We start from the raw sequence: 22,459 nt of genomic DNA, 5'->3' as shown, positions 1-22,459 counted from the left end.
CGTGGACCTTGCAAAAGGGGAACAAGTCAAGAGTGAGAGCAGTGGAAATGAGTTACTTGAGAGGAGCATGTGGAATGACATGGAGAGACAGGTTGACGAATGAAGAAGTGAAGGAACGTTGTGGGGTGGATGTGGATGTGATTGAGATGATTGGGAGAAATATGCTGAGGTGATTTGGACATGTGGAGAGAATGGAGAATGAAAGACTGACTAAGAGGGTGTATGTAGGTGAGGTGGATGGAGGGAGAGGGAGGGGTAGACTGAGGATGAGGTGGAGGGATGGAGTTGAGAGGTATATGAGGGAGGGGGGGGTGAGCTGGGGGGAGGGTAGTCAAATGGTGGGTGACAGAGCGACTTGGAGCCGTTTTGTCTGCACCCACCCTTTGCGGGATTAGGGCGTCGGGCTATAGATAGATAGAAGGATAATTTACAGTGGTTTATGAGAGTTTTCATACTTTCATTTTCCTGTGTCAGGATCCTGTCCACTCTATTTTCAGATTAGTAGAAAGTAGGGTTAGGATGATATGATGATGACAGGAACAGTTTAAAAAAATCAACATTTTCATACTTACAGGAAAACTTAATACTCTGATCTCTCTTATGTGTGGGACAGGTGAGTCCAACAGAGTGCCTTCTGAGGTACCTGGAGTTGCCTGAGGATGAAAGTGTTAGTGTGGACCTTGAGCAGGCTGCTGTTATCCTCCTGTGTCACCTTGATCGATTGGCTGCACCCCACACACCACCGCTACACACACCTCATGGACGCCCAACTCAGGGCCAGGAGGTAAGGGAAGTGTTCACTTATGCAATTTTGTATTCTTTTTCTGTTTATCATCAGTTTATTATTACCATGATATAAGTAGCCAAGCATTCAATAAACCAGTGAATAACCCAATTATTTTGTCAGTTTGTCAAGGGCAATAAATTGTGTGCTCATTAACCCGCGCCGTCCCAGCGATGTGAATTAACGTCCGCCCTGCTTGTCGTAAAAGGCGACTAAAAGGGTTGGCGGAGGGTTAGTGCCCCTCCCCGGAAAACAACTAACTAAAAAAACAAACAATAAGCCTCGGACAAGGACTAACCAAACGATGACGACCAATGACCGGAATAAGGACATGGTTATCGGAATGTGGAATGTAAGGGGAGCGAATGATGAGGTGAAAGAGAGAGAGATTGTCCAGGTGCTTGAGGGTGCGAAAGTGGATGTATGTGGAATAACTGAAACAAAATGGGGAGGAGAAAGTGTGAGAGAATGGGAGTATGGATGGGGTATATGTGCAGGAGTAGGTGAGAATGAGAGGGCAAAGGAAGGAGTATGTACAATTGTGAGTAAAAGATGGAAGAAGAGCATAAGACAGTATGGATCAGTTGGGTTCAGGATTGTGTGGGTAAAGTTGAAAGTTGGAATACAAATGTGGGCGATTGTGTGTGTGTATGCGCCAACGCAAGATCGTGCTAGAAGAGTGAGAGAAGAGTTCTGGACAAATGTAGAAGTGTGCATGGAAAAGTTTGGAAGGAATGAGAGAGTGTTTTTGATTGGTGATGTGAATGGTAAAGTTGGGAATGTGAATGTGGATGGAATAGTTGGTGAGTGGGGTGTGCCTGCTGAGATAGATGAGAATGGGAGTGCGTTAGTGGACATTTGTGCCGGGAGGGAGTTGGTGATAGCCAATACCCTCTTCAGGCATAAAATGATCCACAGGTATACATGGCGAGTGATGAGAAGGGTGGGTGGTGAACTGAATGAAAGGAAGGCAATGATTGATTATGTGTGTGTGGATGAAAGGATGCAAAGATGTGTAATGGATGCAAGAGCTCATAGAGGTTGAGGGAGTGGACTTTCTGACCACTACTTGGTGGTGGCCAGAATTAGAATTCAAGTAAGATGGAGGAATAGAAGAAGGGAAAGACAAGAGGAAGGAGTAGTTGCAAGGAGAGTGGAAAGGTTACAAGAGGATGAGAAAAAGGCAGAGTATAAGAGAGAAGTGGAGGAACGATTGGGCAAATATGAATTGGAGCAGATGGGAGACTTGGAAGATGGAAGATGTGTGTAGGGTATTTACAGAAGAAATATGTGCAGCATGTGATGTGGTGTGTGGGAGGAAGAGAAGACGGAGGGGGGGTGCAAGGAACAGCGTGGTGGACTGAAGAGGTGAGACAGGCTGTGGCACAAAAGAAGAAAGCATACAATGAATGGATGAGAAATAGGGGCGTGGAAGAAGTTGAGAGGCGGAAGAGAGAGTTATATGTAGAAAGAAAAAGAGAGGTGAAAAGATTAGTAAGAGAGAGTAAGAAGAGAGTGGATGAGGAATTTGGAAGGAATTTGAGTGTAAAGTGGAGGGACTGTAAGAAAATGTTCTGGAAAGAGGTGAAAAGAGTAAGACAGGGTGGAAGTGAAGTTAGCAGGGGAGTGAAAGATAAAAATGGTAGATTACTATTGGAGAAGGGAGAAAAAGTGAGCAGATGGAGAGAACACTTTAAGGAATTGTTGAACATAGAGAATGGAAGTAATGCGAGTATAAGTGGCTGGGGAATGTCTGGGACAGGGAGGGAGGTGAGAAGACAGGAAGTAATCAGTAGGATAGAAGTTGTGGAAGCAATGAAGAAAGTTAAATCGGGGAAAGCCCCAGGAATTGATGGAGTGTGTGGTGAAATGCTGAAGCATGGGGGAGAGATAGTTGTAGAATGGATGTGGAAGATGTGCAGATTGGCCTGGGAGGAAGGTAGAGTCCCGGAGGATTGGAAGTCAGGTATAATTATTCCCTTGTACAAAGGAAAAGGGGAAAAAGAAGTGTGTGGTAATCATAGGGGCATTTGTCATCCTAGTATAATAGGAAAAGTGTATGGTAGGATACTTATTGACAGAGTTAGAGAAAGAACAGAGAAATTAGTTGGAGAAGAACAGGGAGGCTTTAGGAAGGGAAGAGGTTGTGTAGATCAAATATTCATTCTTAGATCTTTAGTGGAAAAGTTTCTAGAGAAGGGAAAGAAGTTGTATGCGGCTTTCATGGATTTGGAGGAAGCATATGACAGGGTGGATAGACAAGGATTGTGGAAAGTGTTAAGAATATTTGGAGTATGGGAAGTTGTTGAATGCTGTGAAGAGTATGTACGATGGTGCGAAGGCTGCAGTGCGTTTGGATGGTGAACTAAGTGAATTTTTCTCTTTGAAAGTTGGGTTGAAACAGGGATGTGTCATGTCTCCATGGTTGTTCAATCTGTACATGGATGGGGTAATAAAAGAGGTACAAGGTAGGGTAGTGGATGTTGGAGTGGCCTTGGTGAGAGAGGATAGTGTTTGGAAACTCCCTGAACTGTTGTTTGCAGATGATACTGTGTTGTTGAGTGAAGACAAAGGGGAGCTGCAAGGCTTGGTGGATGAGTTTGGGAGAGTGTGTAAGAAAAGGAATCTAAAGGTGAATGTAGGGAAGAGTAAAGTGATGGTCTTTGAGAGAGGTGAAGTCAGTGAATGTACAGCGAGGTTGGATGGTGAGGAATTGGAAAATGTGAGTACGTTTAAGTACTTGGGTAGTGTGATGAGTAAGGATGGAGGTTTGGAGGGTGAAGTGCTTGAAAGGGTACAGCAAGGAAGAAAGGTTGCTGGTTCTTTGAAAGCAGTGATAAGAAACAGGGAAGTGAGCATGGACGTGAAAAAGTTACTACATGACAGTATTGTGATACCAACTCTAACGTACGGAAGTGAAGCTTGGACGTTGTTGGAAGGACGCAAGTCAAGAGTGAGAGCAGTGGAAATGAATTATTTAAGAGGAGCCTGTGGAGTCACATGGAGAGACAGGTTGACGAATGAGGATATAAAGGAGCGTTGTGGTGTGGATGTGGATGTGATAGGAAGCGTTATGAGGAACACACTGAGGTGGTTTGGCCATGTGGAGAGGATGGAAGGTGAAAGACTGACGAAGAGAGTGTATGTGAGTGAGGTGGAGGGGGGAAGAGGGAGGGGGAGGCCGAGGATGAGATGGAGGGATGGGGTGGAGAGGTATATGAGAGAGGGGGGTGTGAGTTGGGAGCAGGGCAGTGAAATGGCGGGGGACAGGGCGACTTGGAGGCGATTTGTTTGTGGCCACCCCAAACGGGATTGAGGCGTCTGGCAATAGATAGATAGATAGACATGATGTGCACTCATGTCCCAGTGACGTGAATTAACGCGGCAACATTGCAAGTTGCATAATTTGCACAATTTTCAATTTTCGCAAGTGATTTCGCAAGTGATTTTTGGCACGTATACACGGGACACCTTCCTCTATTCCTGTACAAGATGCCAAGCAGGGACAATGCCTTACACCGCATAACCTCCCCCCCCCCCGCACGCCATTGTCTCGGCAATTCACCTGTTAAAGGGACCTGGCCAATAAAGACATTCAGGCCCAGAGTGATTCCCCAATCAATGACAATGTAGAGGACAAAATTTACATAGCATTAGAGGAAGAAACAGTCAGAAATGATGATCAGGTAATGTGGGAAAAAAAGGTCATGAATGGTGATGAGTTAGTGAGTGAAACAATGCTTATAATGCTTATATTACTGTTTGAAAACCTATATACTGTACTCTTGTACTACATATAAATTCGTACCAAGTAAATAAATAAATACTGTTTATGAGTGGATAAAATAGTTACCCTCCCATAGAACTCGTTTTCTTTGGTGCCAGCCTGTTAGAAAACCCAGTCAGGTAAGGAGGAACTCATACCTGGATTGAGTATTTTAAACCTCAGGTGAGCGATTTCTCTATGAATTTTTGATGTTTCTCACCAAAAGTGGATGTTTGAGCCAAAAAAAAAAAAAGGTCCAAAAATGTCGGGACTGGGGCGTACCACTGCCCAGAAAACGTCGGGATGGGGTGGGTGAAACTGGCTATCCAGTTCAAAACATTAGAAATGCATAAATTTTTGTACATGTATTGAGAAATCTCAGTACTTTATATCTAATGCCTTTAGTGGTGCATAGCAGCTCTCATTCAATCTTGTAAATGAGTTTATTTTCAAAATGTTTTGTTTGTAACTTTATTCTCTAATCCTGTTCAGATTAATAAAAGAAATAAAGTAAGTGCAAGTTGCCATTGTTGAGTGACGCAGAAGCCTGGGAAATAAATTAATTTTTGTATACAAAGTGACTGGTAGTTTTTTTTTTTACAAGATTGTTTTGATTAACTGTATTAGTAGCATTTTTTCCAGGATTGTTTAGATTGAAAATTTTTGTACTGTAATACTTTAAAGAAGTTCAGTGTAATAATTTGTTGTAATTTAAACAATACTTCCCTTGCTTCCTTGGCAGGTGCTCTCCTGGGGATGGCTGGCATGGTCTGGTGCATCTAGTCACTCACCACGGCCACTTAATTATTGTGATTCTCTTGCTGAGCTGGGCATCAAATCCCTAGCGTGCTCAGAGCGTTGCCTACTCATCCTTACACAGAAAGGGGCACTCTATACACTTTATTACAATGCGGAGGCTGCCTGCCCTCAGCCAGTAGTGGGACAGCCAGAGGAGGAGGTAGTGAAGATTGCTGCTCACCCTGATGGCAAACATTACCTGGCACTGACTGCAGGAGGGCAGGTAAGATTTGTGTACTGTGTGGCCACCAGGTGCTTGTTGGTCTGGTTTTGGTGCTCCTGTGCGAAGGCATAATAAAGCTTTTCCTGTGTCCACCATCACCATCATCTACTTTTTAAAATTAAGGACAGTATATTCTTTCCATAAATCACCTTTTAGGCATTCTTTTTTGCCATAAAGCCCATGATAAACTACAGAAGAATTACCTGTTAGTTTCCTTACTACCTATGCAGGTAATTTTCCAGTTTCCATTTGTTACAGTACCAGTTGTATGGAAAAGTTGTGATATTTTCAAACTCATACCAGTCTTTTAGCTAATAATGCTTGTAAAAGATTGATGCTGTTGAATGATATTCTGTTGTACACATGCCCATCAGGTGTACTCCTGGGGGAATGGAGATGGTGGCAGGCTGGGTCATGGAGACAGCAGCTCCAGAGAAGAGCCCACCCTGATCCAAGAACTACAAGGCAAGACCATTGTGTTTGTGGCATGTGGCTCCACATACAGTGCAGCCATATCCAGCCAAGGAGAACTGTACACATGGGGACGTGGCAACTATGGCAGGCTGGGTCATGGCTCCTCTGATGATCACAGCACACCGACTCTGGTCGTTGCACTCAAAGGTAACGTCTCATATGTGACAGTTTGAAGGCGTGTGAATGGACTGATATTGCAGTAAGTGAAAATACTTTAGTGGACCTTATACTGAATCCTTATTATAAGTAGCTACTGGGAACGTTTTCTTAATATTCTGTTCCTTTGAAACCATGGTAAAGTATAAGAAATTGCCCAGTAAGGTTGTACTGGTACCAGTAAAGTTGATTTGCTAGTTCCCTAATTTACTGCACCGATAACAGTTGAATGGAAAATGTTTTGATATTTTGAAACATCCCTCATGTATAATGTGGACTACCCATATCTATGCTCTTTTCACCTTAACCTGGCCCAGATTTTTGCCCTTTTGCAGTTTATTTCACGTGGCTCAGTGACAGAAAAGGACAATGCTATGGCTGTACAGCCTTTCCATAGCACATCCTTGTCACTATCATCCTATTCTTGTGTTAATCTATTGTCACAGCTCAGCATTGAAGGTGGAGAGATGGTAATTTTAAGTCAAGTTAGTGTAATAAAAGTATGGTACTTGTCACTCTTATGCATAAAGAGTCATCTTGTCTTGTGAACAGTAACTCACATAGATAAAAGGACCACCAGAAGGCAGATGTTTTTCATGCTTTATTTTTTTTTTTTTTTATTATTTTTTTTTCAGAGGTACTTGTATCCAGTGTACTTATGCATCACACAAATACTAGTTTACCTTTTTTTTTTTTTTTCATCATTGATCTGTCAGATAAAAGAAACCAGATCTAGAAGTAGCTTATGAAATAGGCAAATAGGAGTTACTTAGTGAAATATGTCATGTTGCCAAACCAATTTTCCAATATTATAAGAGATGTTAAGCTTTAGAATAATGATTCATGATCTCTTTTTGGGATATGAATCAGAAAAGGAACTTTGGGATTAATCTCAGTCATTCTCCCTCTTGTGCCATAAGAGTTAAAAGGTACCTGTACGTGATTTATGATGGTAAAAGAATAAGTCAGGATGTCAATGTCACCTAGAAGTTTCTGATTATAAAAGAATAAACCAGGTCATCATGTCAGAGTGTCTGGTGTTGCCCAGAGATTTATGATAAAGAAGAAAAAGTCATGTTACCAGACACAAGGGTCAAATATCACTGAGTGATTATTATTTGAATTTGAATCATTATGGTTTGGTGACCGTAGGCACTTAGCTGGATGTGGCCCTTAAGGGTTTATATCCAGGGAGTGGTTGAACTTTATTGCTTTTATATACCTGCAATAATGTCACACGAGAGATCGACTGGGTCACTTTTCTTATGGTCAAGACTAAGTAGCCTAGCCCTGTCTCCCTGTGCTCCTCATGAGGCAGTAAGAGATTCAGTGATAGGAGATAAATAGACAGATAGGATTAATACTGACAGTTGCTTTGTATGTGTTTCTCAGGTGAGCGTGTTGTTGATGTGGCGTGTGGGAGTGGAGATGCTCAGACCATCGCTGTAACAGACTCTGGTAACGTGTACTCGTGGGGTGATGGTGATTACGGCAAACTGGGGCGAGGAGGCTCTGATGGCTCTAAAGTGCCAAAATTAGTAGATAAACTTCAGGTGAGAGAGGGAGAGAATATATGGTATAAATCAATGGCTAAAGTAAGTACAGTACTTCATGTATGGAGATGTTTATGACAAGGATTGCATTTTTTTTTTTTCCCAGTTGCCAAATGGCTTTATGGCACTGGAGCTTTGCTAGTGATGAATTCAGGCATATGCAGTGACTTTGTACAGTATAAATGTTCTTTTTACGTTGAACTGATGAGCAGATGAATGTGTGACACATTTCAGTGGGTGCATCAATTTTTAGTCATTCATTCATTCATTGCCAGACGCCATGTATCCCAAACGGGATGGCCAAGGGCTTAGAGTTAATTGTTTTACAGGGAGGGGCACTAATCCTCCACCAACCCCACTTGACACGTGTCATCTTGTGCATTAATAGAAAGTATGGATAGGGTAGTGATGATGATGATTTTTGTTATGTTTATTTATGTTCATTCTTATGTGGTAGGTGGGGGTGCTCACCATCCACTCACTCAAAGTAGTGCTGCTTTGGATGTCTGCCCTTTCCTCTCTTCCTTCCTTCGTCTTCTGTCTTTCCTTCATTCTTTCCTCTTCCATCTGCATTTGGGTGACTTTACACTCCTTCTTCTTCTTTCTTTCCTTCACTCTCTCCTCTTCCTTCTGCATATGGGTGACTCTACCCTGACTGACAAGCTATTGGTTTCCTGTACACCAGGAAACCATTTACTATGCTAGTTGGTGACCATATTACCAAATCATGTTCCTTTTGGTGGGTAATTATGGCGCTCCAGTCGGATTGAGCCTGGGTAGGTTTATGTTCAAGGGGTTGTTGGCATGTATTTGCACACATAATGCCACTCAGGGATGAGTGAGGCCGGTCACTCATCTTAAATCTGGGACCAACTTGCCTATTCCTGGGCTCCTGCGCTCCTCATGGGGTGGCATAGAATTGGCTGATGGATGGATGGCTATATTCTTTCTTTTTGTATTATTGACTTGTCTGTGTCTTTTCAGTTATATTTTAAGTTTTACATCACGTAGCTCTTGTCATTTTTTCTGCCTGAAGTCATACTGTATTGGCATCCATCTTTGGCCATTTTCCTACCTTAATGTCAGTTTCACTTACTTTATACAGGGCCAAGAGATCTGCCGGGTGTTTTGTGGTGCACAGTTCTCAGTAGCTTTGAGCAAGTCTGGGGCAGTATTTACATGGGGAAAAGGTGACAACCACCGACTGGGCCACAGCAGTGAGGAACATGTGCGCTACCCCAAGCAAGTGAAGGGGCTCATTGGTGAGTAGTGATGCCAGTAATGTGTTTAGGATTATCATCATCTAATCATTCTTAGGATCTTGTTTTGTCATCAACATCATTCATCATCATCATTGTACATGCCTTGTCCTTTCTTGGGATCCCATTCTTTGACAGTGGTTTTGATGGAGCTGCTGCAGTTCTCTTTCACCTTCATTGACTTCTCTTTTCCTTCCTTATCTGTCACTTTCTGTGAGCTGATCCACTTTTTATATTTTTTTCATATATGTTCTCCTTCCACTTTAACTTTCTTTGACACCCCACGTGTGCCAATATTCATTCTTTGACTATGTCCATATCATGTGAAAGTTCCTCTGTCAGGCAGAACTCTTGATCTGACATTCACGTGTAACCTAGCTCAAGATGACTTTAGTGCTGATCCTCCATAGAAAAATAAATAGATAAATAAAAATAGTTGGACAAGTTGAATGTTGTTGGTATGATGATTATTGTTGTGGGGAATGGCAGAAATTCTCATCTCCAGATATTTTATGCATTTATATATTCATTTGTGTATATCTATCAATCTATCTATCTATATAGATAGATAGATATACACACACACACACACACACACATATATATATATATATATATATATATATATATATATATATATTTATATATATATATATATATATATATATATATATATATATATATATATATATATATATATATATATATATATATATATACAGGTGTGTGTGATAAATGGATGCATAAGAGATGTAGTGGTATCAGAGGTAGACTGCGAGATAATGCTGATTTTATGTGTACGGCGTGCTGGGGTGAGCAGGTGGAGATTGTCAGACATGACAGGATGGTGAATCTCTTGAGTGTGTGGAAGAGTTTTGTTATTTGGGAGACATGTTGTGTGTTGGAGGTGGGGCTGGAGCTAGCTCTGTGGCTAGGGTGAGAAGTGGTTGGAAGAAGTTCAGGGAGCTCTTGCCTCTCCTGACATTGAGAGGGCTCTCCCTACGTGCTAAGGGGTCTTTGTATGCAGCATGTGTTAGGAGTGTAATGCTGTATGGCAGTGAGACCTGGGCAGTGAAGGAGGAAGATATTCGCCGGCTCAGACGTACAGAAATGACAGTGATTAGGTGGATGTGCAGTGCATCCCTGCGTCCAAGGCCTGGAGGGGCTGGGTTTACAATGGAAGAGTTGAGAGGTAGGATGGGACTGGAGTGTATTGGTGTTGTGATGAGGAGAGGTAGATTGAGGTGGTTTGGACATGTGGAGAGGATGGGGGATGGTAATTGGGTGAGGAAGGTGAGAAGTGTTAATATTGGGGGTGGGGTTATGAGGGGTAGACCGAGAAAGACATGGGACGAGGTCATTAAGTGTGACCTCAGGGTTAAGGGACTGAACAGGGAGGCTGCAATGGATCGTGCAGCGTGGAGAGCCGCCATTATGTGACCAAGGCCGACACATGCAAGCATGTTGGAACCTTTAAAAACAAAAACGAAAACAGGTATATATATATATATATATATATATATATATATATATATATATATATATGTATATATATACTCCCCCAGTATCCCTGCTTGTCGTAAAAGGCGACTAAAACGGTTGGCGGAGGGTTAGTGCCCCTCCCCGGAAAACAACTAACTAAAAAAACAAACAGGAAGCCTCGGACAAGGACTGACCAAACTATGACGACCCAGGACCGGACAAAGGACTCGGTAATGAGTACATGGAATGTAAGAGGAGCGAATGATGAGGTGAAAGAGAGAGAGATTGTCCAGGTGCTTGAGGTTGCGAAAGTGGATGTATGTGGAATAACTGAAACAAAATGGAGAGGAGAAAGTGTGAGAGAATGGGAGTATGGATGGGGTATATGTGCAGGGGTAGGTGAGAATGAGAGGGCAAAGGAAGGAGTATGTATAGTTGTGAGTAAAAGATGGAAGAGGAGCATAAGACAGTATGGATCAGTTGGGTCAAGGATTGTGTGGGTAAAGTTGAAAGTTGGAATACAAATGTGGGCGATTGTGTGTGTGTATGCACCAACGCAAGATCGTGCTAGAAGAGTGAGAGAAGAATTCTGGACAAATGTGGAAGTGTGCATGGAAAAGTTTGGAAGGAATGAAAGAGTGTTTTTGATTGGTGATATGAATGGTAAAGTTGGGAATGTGAATGTGGATGGAATAGTTGGTGAGTGGGGTGTGCCTGCTGAGATAGATGAGAATGGGAGTGCGTTAGTGGACATTTGTGCCGGGAGGGGGTTGGTGATAGCCAATACCCTCTTCAGGCATAAAATGATCTTCAGGTATACATGGCGAGTAATGAGAAGGGTGGGTGGTGAACTGAATGAAAGGAAGGCAATGATTGATTATGTGTGTGTGGATGAAAGGATGCGAAGATGTGTAAAGGATGCAAGAGTGTATAGAGGTTGGGGGACTGGACTTTCTGACCACTACTTGGTGGTGGCCAGAATTAGAATGCAAGTAAGATGGAGGAATAGAAGAAGGGAAAGACGAGAGGAAGGAGTAGTTGCAAGGAGAGTGGAAAGGTTACAAGAGGATAAGAAAAAGGCAGCGTATAAGAGAGAAGTGGAGGAACGATTGGGCAAATATGAATTGGAGCAGATGGGAGACGTGGAAGGTGTGTGTAAGATATTTACAGAAGAAATATGTGCAGCATGTGATGTGGTGTGTGGAAGGAAGAGAAGACGGAGGGGGGTGCAAGGAACAGCGTGGTGGACTGAAGAGGTGAAACAGGCTGTGGCACAAAAGAAGAAAGCATACAATGAATGGATGAGAAATAGGGGCGTGGGAGAAGTTGAGAGGCGGAAGAGAGAGTTATATGTGGAAAGAAAGAGATAGGTGAAAAGATTAGTAAGAGAGAGTAAGAGAGTGGATGAGGAATTTGGAAGGAATTTGAGTGTAAAGTGGAAGGACTGTAAGAAAATGTTCTGGAGAGAAGTGAAAAGAGTAAGACAGGGTGGAAGTGAAGTTAGCAGGGGAGTGAAAGATAAAAATGGTAGATTACTAGTGGAGAAGGGAGAAAAAGTGAGCAGATGGAGAGAACACTTTAAGGAATTGTTGCACGTAGAGGATGGAAGTAATGCGAGTATAAGTGGCTGGGGAATGGCTGGGAGAAGGAGGGAGGTGAGAAGACAGGAAGAAATCAGTAGGATAGAAGTTGTGGAAGCAATGACGAAAGTTAAATCGGGGAAAGCCCCAGGAATTGATGGAGTGTGTGGTGAAATGCTGAAGCATGGGGGAGAGATAGTAGTAGAATGGATGTGGAAGATGTGCAGATTGGCCTGGGAGGAAGGTAGAGTCCCGGAGGATTGGAAGTCAGGTATAATTATTCCCTTGTACAAAGGAAAAGGGGAAAAAGAAGTGTGTGGTAATCATAGGGGCATTTGTCTTCTTAGTATAATAGGAAAAGTGTATGGTAGGATACTTATAGACAGAGTTAGAGAAAGAACAGAGAAATTAGTTGGAGAAGAACAGGGAGGCTTTAGGAAGGGAAGAGGTTGTGTAGATCAGATATTCATTCTTAGATCTTTAGTGGAAAAGTTTCTAGAGAAGGGAAAGAAGTTGTATGCGGCTTTCATGGATTTGGAGAAAGCATATGACAGGGTGGATAGACAAGGATTGTGAAAAGTGTTAAGAATATATGGAGTAGATGGGAAGTTGTTGAATGCTGTGAAGAGTATGTACGATGGTGCGAAGGCTGCAGTGCGTGTGGATGGTGAACTAAGTGAATTTTTCTCTTTGAAAGTTGGTTTGATACAGGGATGTGTCATGTCTCCATGGTTGTTCAATCTGTACATGGATGGGGTAATAAAAGAGGTACAAGGTAGGATAGTGGATGTTGGAGTGGCCCTGGTGAGAGAGGATAGTGTTTGGAAACTCCCTGTACTGTTATTTGCAGATGATACTGTGTTGTTGAGTGAAGACGAAGGGGAGCTGCAAGGCTTGGTGGATGAGTTGGAGAGAGTGTGTAAGAAAAGGAATCTAAAGGTGAATGTAGGGAAGAGTAAAGTGATGGTCTTTGAGAGAGGTGAAGTTAGTGAATGTACAGCAAGGTTGGATAGTGAGGAGTTGGAAAATGTGAGTACGTTTAAGTACTTGGGTAGTGTGATGAGTAAGGATGGAGGTTTGGAGGGTGAAGTGCTTGAAAGGGTACAGCAGGGAAGAAAGGTTGCTGGTTCTTTGAAAGCAGTGATAAGAAACAGGGAAGTGAGCATGGAAGTGAAAAAGTTACTACATGACAGTATTGTGATACCAACTCTAACGTACGTAAGTGAAGCTTGGACATTGTTGGAAGGACACAAGTCAAGAGTGAGAGCAGTGGAAATGAGTTATTTAAGAGGAGCCTGTGGAGTCACGTGGAGAGACAGGCTGACGAATGAGGATATAAAGGAGCGTTGTGGTGTGGATGTGGATGTGATAGGAAGCGTTATGAGGAACACACTGAGGTGGTTTGGCCATGTGGAGAGGATGGAGAGTGAAAGACTGACGAAGAGAGTGTATGTGAGTGAGGTGGAGGGGAGAAGAGGGAGGGGGAGGCCGAGGATGAGATGGAGGGATGGGGTGGAGAGGTATATGAGAGAGGGGGGTGTGAGTTGGGAGCAGGGCAGTGAAATGGCGGGGGACAGGGTGACTTGGAGGCGATTTGTTTGTGGCCACCCCAAACGGGATTGAGGCATCTGGCAATATATATATATATATATATATATATATATATATATATATATAGATATATATATATATACAGTAATCACTCTAATATCTGGACGCCCAATATCCGAACATCCCCACTATCCGGACATAAGAATGTTTTATACTGTACTTTTTTCCATACTATACTTACCTCATTTCACTCTTTAATGTCCTTTATTGATGTGACTAGGGTGTTAGGAGCTATGCATGTGCAGTAGGAAGGTGTTTTTCTGAGTTAGGCTAGGTTAGGGTCCATAAGTACCAGTCCAGGAGCCAGTCACCAGAATGTTTATTATTGTATGAACCTACTTCTAAACCCTCATTTTATGTTTCTTTTGCATTTATTTCAGTCATTTATGTGCCTTATTGGCGTGATTTGGGTCTTAAATAGGTGCTATGCATGTCCAGAGGGAGTTGTATAGGTGTTTCTCTGAGTTAGGGTCCATAAGTACAAGTCCATAAGTTGGGGCCAAATATCCGGACAGAACCAATATCCGGACCTACCTATGGCTCTATTATGTCAGATATTGGAGTGATTATTGTATATATATACAGTAAGACCTCACTATAACGGACTAATTGGGGCCCCAGCCATTCCGAAAAATGCAAAATTCCGATAAAAACGACATCCGGACTTCCCCCTGCTAACTCAGACTTTTTCCGTTATATCAGACATTAGTCCGGATCGCACGAACGATTTTTAAACTGGTTTGACTACCATTTCGGTACTGTACTGTGGTATACCTTCACTGCATTAATCAAATGGTATAATATATATAATAATACTGTACTGTACACTGATAAACATGTCTTTTATTCACCTTATTGTGGTGAACATAGCTGAAGTGGTCAGGCAGTCCGGACTGCTTCTGGCTTTATCGGACTTTTTCTGACATACTGTATAGGAATTTAGCCCGGTAGCTCCTCGAGTCCGATAAAAGCGAATTCTGGTCTATTGAAGTCCGTTATATCGAGATTTTACTGTATGTGTATATATATATATATATACAGTACTCGTCAGAAGTATTCAGCGTTGTCCGCCGGGCGCGCAGTACTTATGGCCCAAAAAGAATCACCCATTTTTGGGGGTAAGAATTGAGCCACAAGTTTGAGCTCCGAGCATGACGTCACGGTAGCCTGAGGCCTTCCGACACGCTGGTTGGTTCCCGCCTCAGTCGCCCACGGGCTGCCTGAGAGAGAGGAACTCCGCCGAGTGTCCCTCTTAAATTGCGCCATTTTTTACCGAGTGTCCCGCAGTGTTTTGGCCTTTAAAACTTTGTTATGGCACCTACCCGTGAATTATCGAGTGAAATCATATCCCAGATCATTGCTCTAAAGGAGGCAGGCCACCAGACAAAGGAAATTAGTGAATTGGTTGGTGTGGCACGAACGACAGTGCGTCGTTGGTGTGCGCGGTTTCGGGAGGAAAACAGTGGTGAAGTTCCCACAAAGAAACCGAGGTCTGGTAGGCCTAGGAAAACTTCCCCAAGGTCTGTTAATGTTTTAAAACGTGCAGTGGAGTTTAATCCTCATGTGAGTGCAAGGAAAATTAAGGAGAGCAACCCAGAAGTGTTTGGTGAGGTGTCAGTGAGAACAGTGTCTCGTAGGGTGCATGAGCTTGGTTACACAAGTCACAGGCCTGTGAAAAAGCCTCTTCTCTCTAGCAGCCAGAGAATTCGTAGGCTTGCCTTTGCTAATAAATATCTAAACTGGGGTGAGGAGCAATGGGTGTCAGTGTTGTGGTCTGATGAGGCAACGTTTAGTGTTACCTGTAACAGAGGAGCACGCAAAGGTAGTGACCCACTTGACCCACGGTATGTAGAAAGCACAGTTAAACATCCTGATTCACTCATGGTATGGGGTTGTTTCTCAGGGAAGGGTTTGGGGAAGCTTGTTGTACTTCCCAAGAACCTCAGAGTGAATCAGGATGTTTACCTGGAGCTTCTGTGTGATCATTTACCAGACTCCTTCGAGCTAACAGGTGCACGAGTGTTTCAGCAGGACGGTGCACCTGCTCACAAGGCCAAATCGGTCACCAATTGGCTTCGTGACTGCGAGGTATCATTCATGACAGACTGGCCAGGAAATAGCCCAGACCTCAACCCGATTGAAAACCTCTGGTACCTCGTAAAGAAGAGTCTCCAAGGGAAGGACGTGAGCTCTCTGCCTAAGCTGGAAGCCGCCATTCGTGACTCCTGGGACAAAATACCGCTCCAGCACCTCAGGAGCCTCGCCCTTTCACTTCCAAGACGTCTCAGGTCCGTGAAGAAACGTAAAGGCTACCCTACGAAGCACTAAAGGTAAATAAAATGCATTATTTATATGTTTTTTCAATGTTGAAAGGTTTGTTTCTCAGGAGGGACGCAGGGCGCTCCATACTTCTGACGAGCACTGTATATATATATATATATATATATATACAGTACAATCCCAGTTAACCGGATGGCTTGGGGAATTTACCTTCCCGGTTACAGATTTTTCCCTTATTTCTGATTTTCAAGTCAAATCTATATAAAGGCTATCACAGCAGTAAATGCAGTTCAGGTACTTATCAGCCACATTAGGGGTTACACTAAGAGATTCCGCCTGAAAAACTGCCTTGTAAACACACACCATGGTCATAACGGACTTGCCTGCAATGTCTAGCAATTTGCAGTACTGCAGATTGCACCAGTCCATTGTTTACCGAATTACTGTATTCATTATATGTACTGTACTCATAAAAATTGAAAAATAAAATAAAGAAATAAAAGCTTGAACATTTATTAGTGAACTGATGATGTGTTAAGACTGCACTGTAGAATTATCACGACAACTGTGCCCCCACGTGAGTGTTGTGTACGTTTCTGACCCCGACTGTTCTTCTTCTTCCCCACCTGACCTCCATCACTCCACCCCTCACCCGCCACTCAGCTGTTTTGCAGAAAATAAAATAAATGATGTACGTATGAAATGCAGGCATATTATTTATTTATTTTTCTTCCAACAAAGTAAACTTTCATTCCTATTAACATTTATATTCAGCCATTAGTGTTTTATAATGTTCGCCTTTTTCAAGTCTGTTGCATATGTCCAGCTTCTGTTTCAAGGTAAGCACGATACGCTTACGTTTAGTTTGCACTTTAGGCATTTTGGAGTGTACAAATTACCGTCTATCAGAGGAACACAATAGCAAGAGAGCTTGTTTACTGTCTGGTGGCAAAAAGCAGACTGGTGATTTTTGGAGGGTGTGGAGGATGACTGAATTCAAGTAGGGGAAAGAGGGGGAGAGGAGGGGTGGTTAAGAGGATTTGCTAGGGATTTACATTAGCGGGAAATGCCTTCACCTCGCTTTGTCTGACTTCACCCAGCCTCGCGTGACACGATCAAACGGCGGTTTGGTGGTCCATTCAAATTGGCGCACTAACTTACTGACATTTTTACCAGCGCTTGAATTTTCCCGTTTTTCTGAGTATTCCGTTTGTCTGGATACCGGATAGCTGGGATTGTACTGTATATATATAAGGAATATCAACACCAGGGCTTGTAGGAACATCTTTAATGGTGATGTTTCGCAATATCTCATTGCATCATCAGACCTAGAAGTAATAATTTATTTTAGCTATGGTAAAAATATTTATGTCTTTGAGCAAACTTTGCATTGAAAATAACTAAGAAATATTCTAAGGCAAATGGATATCCTACTTAGGTCATCAAAAAATAAAAACATTCATACACTAAAATGTACAAACCAGTGTAGTGAAAGCAAGAACATTCAGGTAAAATTTCAAGATAAGAATACATTCAAACCTTTAAAAACACAGCAGTTGAACAGAAGAACTATTGTCACCGATAGTGGGTTTGTAGAGGTGTGTATAAAGTGTCTCCATGATAGGGAGGTCAGAGCTGTACTGGCTTCTGGCGAGGACTGTGAAGGTGGTTTGCTTGACAGGGGGATCGTGTGTGTGAGTGTTGTCTGATGGCACTTGAGAAACACCTGAGAAACAAGCTACGCAAACTACTTAGCTACACATTTCCACAAATAGAGTTCAGAGTCATTTTTAGTACGAGAAAAATAGGTACTGTCTTCAGAATCAAAGATAAAGTATCCATACACCTAGAATCCTCTGTTGTTTACAGATATACTTGTGATAGCTGCCAGGCGTCATATATCGGAAAAACAGAGAGACATCTAAAAACACACACACACGAACACTTAGGTACATCATCTCGAACAGGCAAACCAGTCGCTAAACCACCCTTTAGTGTTATCAGACAACACTCATACACACACACACACACACACACACACGATCCCCCCGTCAAGCGAACCTCTTTCACAGTCCTTGCTAGAAGCCAGTACAGCTCTGACCTCCCTATCATGGAGACACTGTACACACACCTCTACAAACCCACTATCGGTGACAATAGTTCTTCTGTTCAACTGCTGTGTTTTTAAAGGTTTGAATGTATTCTTATCTTGAAATTTTACCTGAATGTTCTTGCTTTCACTACACTGGTTTGTACATTTTAGTGTATGAATGTTTTTATTTTTTGATGACCTAAGTAGGATATCCATTTGCCTTAGAATATTTCTTAGTTATTTTCAATGCAAAGTTTGCTCAAAGACATAAATATTTTTACCATAGCTAAAATAAATTATTACTTCTAGGTCTGATGATGCAATGAGATATTGCGAAACATCACCATTAAAGATGTTCGTACAAGCCCTGGTGTTGATATTCCTTATTCGCCTGTGCTTTCCAAGCAACCAGTCAGTCGCCAGTATATATATATACACACATATATATAAGAGTATATATACATATATATATATATTTATATATATATATATATATATATATACTGTATATATATATATATATATATATATATATATATATATATATAAAACCAAAATGAAGCTCATGGGTCCCAGTCTTGAAGTTCTGTTTGTATTTATGTTTTGAAAATGTTTCAGACTGTCACCCCTGGGCAACACTGGGCTCTAGATGGTTAAGAAAACTAATGGATGTGTCAGTATTAAACTCTCCAAAGCCCTGATTCAGATGCATTTTGCTTTACAGAATATTTGTTTGGTACTGATAGATTATTAAAAGAAATTTTTATTGCAGGCAAGAAGGTGTGTGAAGTGGGTGTTGGGTGCATGCATGTGGTGAGCCTGACAGAGGATGGTGAAGTATATGTGTGGGGCCGTAATGATCAGGCTCAGTTGGGAGATTCTCCACATGTTGCCTTAGCAGAACCCACCCTTATGGCTTCACTCCAGGGCAAGAACATCATTGGTATAGCCTGTGGACCCTCTCAGGTAAGAACCACTATGTACTGTACAGGGTCCACAGTAGAATTTGTGTGGAAAATCATCAGTTGCTTACATTTTAACATTGATATGCTGACACTGTTGCATTTACACTTTGTTTAATGCAGTTTCATATCTATGCTTTCACATTTCCTCATTCTGTCCATGAACTTCATGTCATCAGTTCAGAACTACTTTTTTTTTTTTTCCCCAGACATTTGCATGGAGTACCAAGATGTCATGGTGGGTGTGCACGAGGCTGCCATATGTGGTGGAAGTTTGTGAGGAGACTTTTGTGCGTCTTAGTGACCTCCTGGCCAGGGTGGGAGAGGGGCTGTCAGAAGACCGTATACCCTCACAGGAACAGGAGTGCATGGTAGTGGCAGGACTCAATCTATTAAGACTACAGGTATGTATTCACAGTAAGAAAAAGTATTGCATGGATTATAAAAAACAGCATGACAGACATAGAATGCATGTTAGGATTTTCATCTTACGAGAGTATTACGGTAAGTGAAGGAGTCATTGAATTCTATACCTGACCCCTCATATTTGAACAGTCTCTTGTGTTGCGGAAAATAATATTCGGGGTAACAGGAATAGTAAGTTATCCTTGGACGATTGATGTTAAAAGGTTTGATATGTCAGAACATATTATGATGATTAGGACTTAGTCTTCATGTACTGTGACAAGCTTCTCTTTTAGATATTTATTACAGTACAATCCCAGTTAACCGGGTGGCTTGGGGAATTTACCTTCCCGGTTACAGATTTTCCCGTAGTTCTGATATTCAAATTTATACAAAGGCGATAATTATCACAGCAGTAAATACAATTCAGGTACTCACCACTCACATCGAGGGCCACACTAATTGATTCCACCTGAAAAATTGCCTTGTAAACACACACCATGGTCATAATGCACGTGCATGCAATGCCTTGCAGTACTGCAAAATGCACGTCCATTCTGTTAACTACCGAATAATTTGTTGTATGTACTGTACTCATAAAAATGGAAAACTAAAGAAATAAAATCCTGAATATTTATTGGTGAACTGATATTTCGTTAAGACTGCACTGTAGAATTATCACGACACCTGTGCCCCCACATGAACTTTGTTTACGGTCCCGGCCCCGACTGACCGCCACCATTCCGCCACTCATGTTTTGCACTTTTCTATTAACTACCGAAGGATTTGTTGTATGTACTGTACTCATAAAAGTGGAAAAATAAAGAAATAAAATCTTGAACATTTATTGGTGAACTGATGTTAAGACTGCACTGTAGAATTATCACGACACCTGTGCCCCCACACAAGCTTTGTTTACGGTCCCGGCCCCGACTGACCACCACCATTCCACCCGTCACCCACCAATCAGCTGTTTTGCACAAAATAAAATACATGATGTACGTATGAAGTGCAAGCATATTATTTTTTTTTCTTCCAACAAAATAAACCTTCATTCCTATTAACATTTTTTTTTTTCATCTCTGCCAGCACACATGCGTTCTAAAATGAATCTGTGTGGTGCAACATTAGAGTCAGTCCGTTAGGAAGAAAAATGATCGGCGTTTGCTGTTTGCTGATTTGCTCTCTCCCGAGATGTCTGGTTTACAAATTCCATGCCTGTCTTTGAAACAATTTAACCATCTAATACTGAAATCACACTCGACTTCTATATTCATTTTACTGTGAAACTCTCTTGCTTTTTCTTGCATATGAGGACCCAAATAGGTGCTCCACTAGCTCTTTCTAAGCAAAACCACTCGAACGATGAAGAGTATGCCTTTTTTCAATGGACTTACTTGTCTCGCTTTTCATTAAAAATTCATTGAGCTTGGATGGTTGGGCCTCGATATCATAAATCGTTGAATTTGCTACATTATATTCAGTCGTCGGCGTTTTATAATGTTCGCCTTTTACAAGTCTATTGCATATGTCCAGCTTCTGTTTCAAGGTAAGGACGACACGTTTACGTTTAGTTTGCTCTTTAGGCATTTTGGAGTGTTGAAATTACTGTCCGTCAGAGTAACACAACAGCAAGAGAGCTTGCTTACTGTCTCGTGGTAAAAAGCAGACTGGTGATTTGTGGAAATTGTGGAGGGTGTGGAGGATGACTGAATTCAAGTAGGGGAAAGAGGGAAGAGGAGGGCTGGTTAAGAGGATTTACTAGGGATTTACATTAGCCAGAAATGCCTTCACCTCGCTTAGTCCGACTTCACCCAGCCTCACGTGACACGATAAAATGGCAGTTTGGCGATCCGTTCAAGTTGGTGCACCGTTATAACTTACAGACATTTTTACCAGCCCTTGAATTTTCCCATTTTTCTGAGTATTCCGTTTTTCTGGATACCGGATAGCAGGGATTGTACTGTATATAACTTATTTCAACACAAGTGCAGGGCAATGGGTTTGCTACATATCAGGGCTAGTAGAAAGAGAATGTTGGATATTCAAGTCCTAGGCTCCAGCTCGCCCTCATTTTAGTCACCTGTTACAGCATGAGGGAACATACTGGTAGTATTCATTTTCCCCTTTTGTCAGGGATATGCAAATACTACTTCGTTTTCGTTTTGAAAGGCTCCAACATGCTTGCATGTGTCGGCCTTGGTCACCTAATGGCGGCTCTCCACACTGCACGATCCACTGCAGCCTCCCTGTTCAGTCCCTTAACCCTAAGGTCACACTTAATAACCTCGTCCCATGTCTTTCTCGGTCTACCCCTCATAATCCCACCCCCAATATTAACACTTCTCACCTTCCTCACCCAATTATCATCCCCCATCCTCTCCACATGTCCAAACCACCTCAATCTACCTCTCCTCATCACAGCACCAATACACTCCAGTCCCATCCTACCTCTCAACTCTTCCATTGTAAACCCAGCCCCTCCAGGCCTTGGACGCAGGGACGCACTGCACATCCACCTAATCATTGTCATTTCTGTACGTCTGAGCCGGCGAATGTCTTCCTCCTTCACTGCCCAGGTCTCACTGCCATACAGCATTACACTCCTAACACATGCTGCATACAAAGACCCCTTAGCACGTAGGGAGAGCCCTCTCAATGTCAGGAGAGGCAAGAGCTCCCTGAACTTCTTCCAACCACTTCTCACCCTAGCCACAGAGCTAGCTCCAGCCCCACCTCCAACACACAACATGTCTCCCAAATAACAAAACTCTTCCACACACTCAAGAGATTCACCAGCAAGTTCAATCCTTTCATGTCTGACGATCTCCACCTGCTCACCCCGGCACGCCGTACACATAAAATCAGCATAAGCTCGCAGTCTACCTCTGATACCACTACATCTCTTATGCACCCATTTATCACACACACCGCACACTTCTGCAAAAATTTTATTCTAACATTGTATTTAGCTTTTTCAAAAATATCATTTTTATTTTTTATTGTATGTTTTGTACTTGCTTTCTGATGGGAA

The 22,459-nt window shown here is 42.3% G+C and overlaps 1 protein-coding gene across 1 annotated transcript in view; it reads left to right on the top strand.

Moving 5' to 3' along the window:
* HERC2 (E3 ubiquitin-protein ligase HERC2) overlaps positions 1-22,459 on the top strand; it is a 433,977-nt gene that overhangs the window by 36,377 nt on the left and 375,141 nt on the right. The window contains exons 8-14 of the mRNA XM_080285543.1: positions 614-784; positions 5,293-5,571; positions 5,946-6,192; positions 7,594-7,754; positions 8,860-9,016; positions 18,831-19,024; positions 19,230-19,424. Coding sequence (XP_080141669.1) covers positions 614-784; positions 5,293-5,571; positions 5,946-6,192; positions 7,594-7,754; positions 8,860-9,016; positions 18,831-19,024; positions 19,230-19,424 — 1,404 coding nt within the window. The remainder of the gene's footprint in view (positions 1-613; positions 785-5,292; positions 5,572-5,945; positions 6,193-7,593; positions 7,755-8,859; positions 9,017-18,830; positions 19,025-19,229; positions 19,425-22,459) is intronic.

This window comes from Coenobita brevimanus, chromosome 107, assembly GCF_032717465.1.
Source record: "Coenobita brevimanus isolate Jiangsu-jjx chromosome 107, ASM3271746v2, whole genome shotgun sequence".
Taxonomy (NCBI): Eukaryota; Metazoa; Arthropoda; class Malacostraca; order Decapoda; family Coenobitidae; genus Coenobita; species Coenobita brevimanus.
The sequence above is the reverse complement of the archived record's forward strand: the minus strand, read 5'-3'. Positions and strand labels throughout refer to the sequence as shown.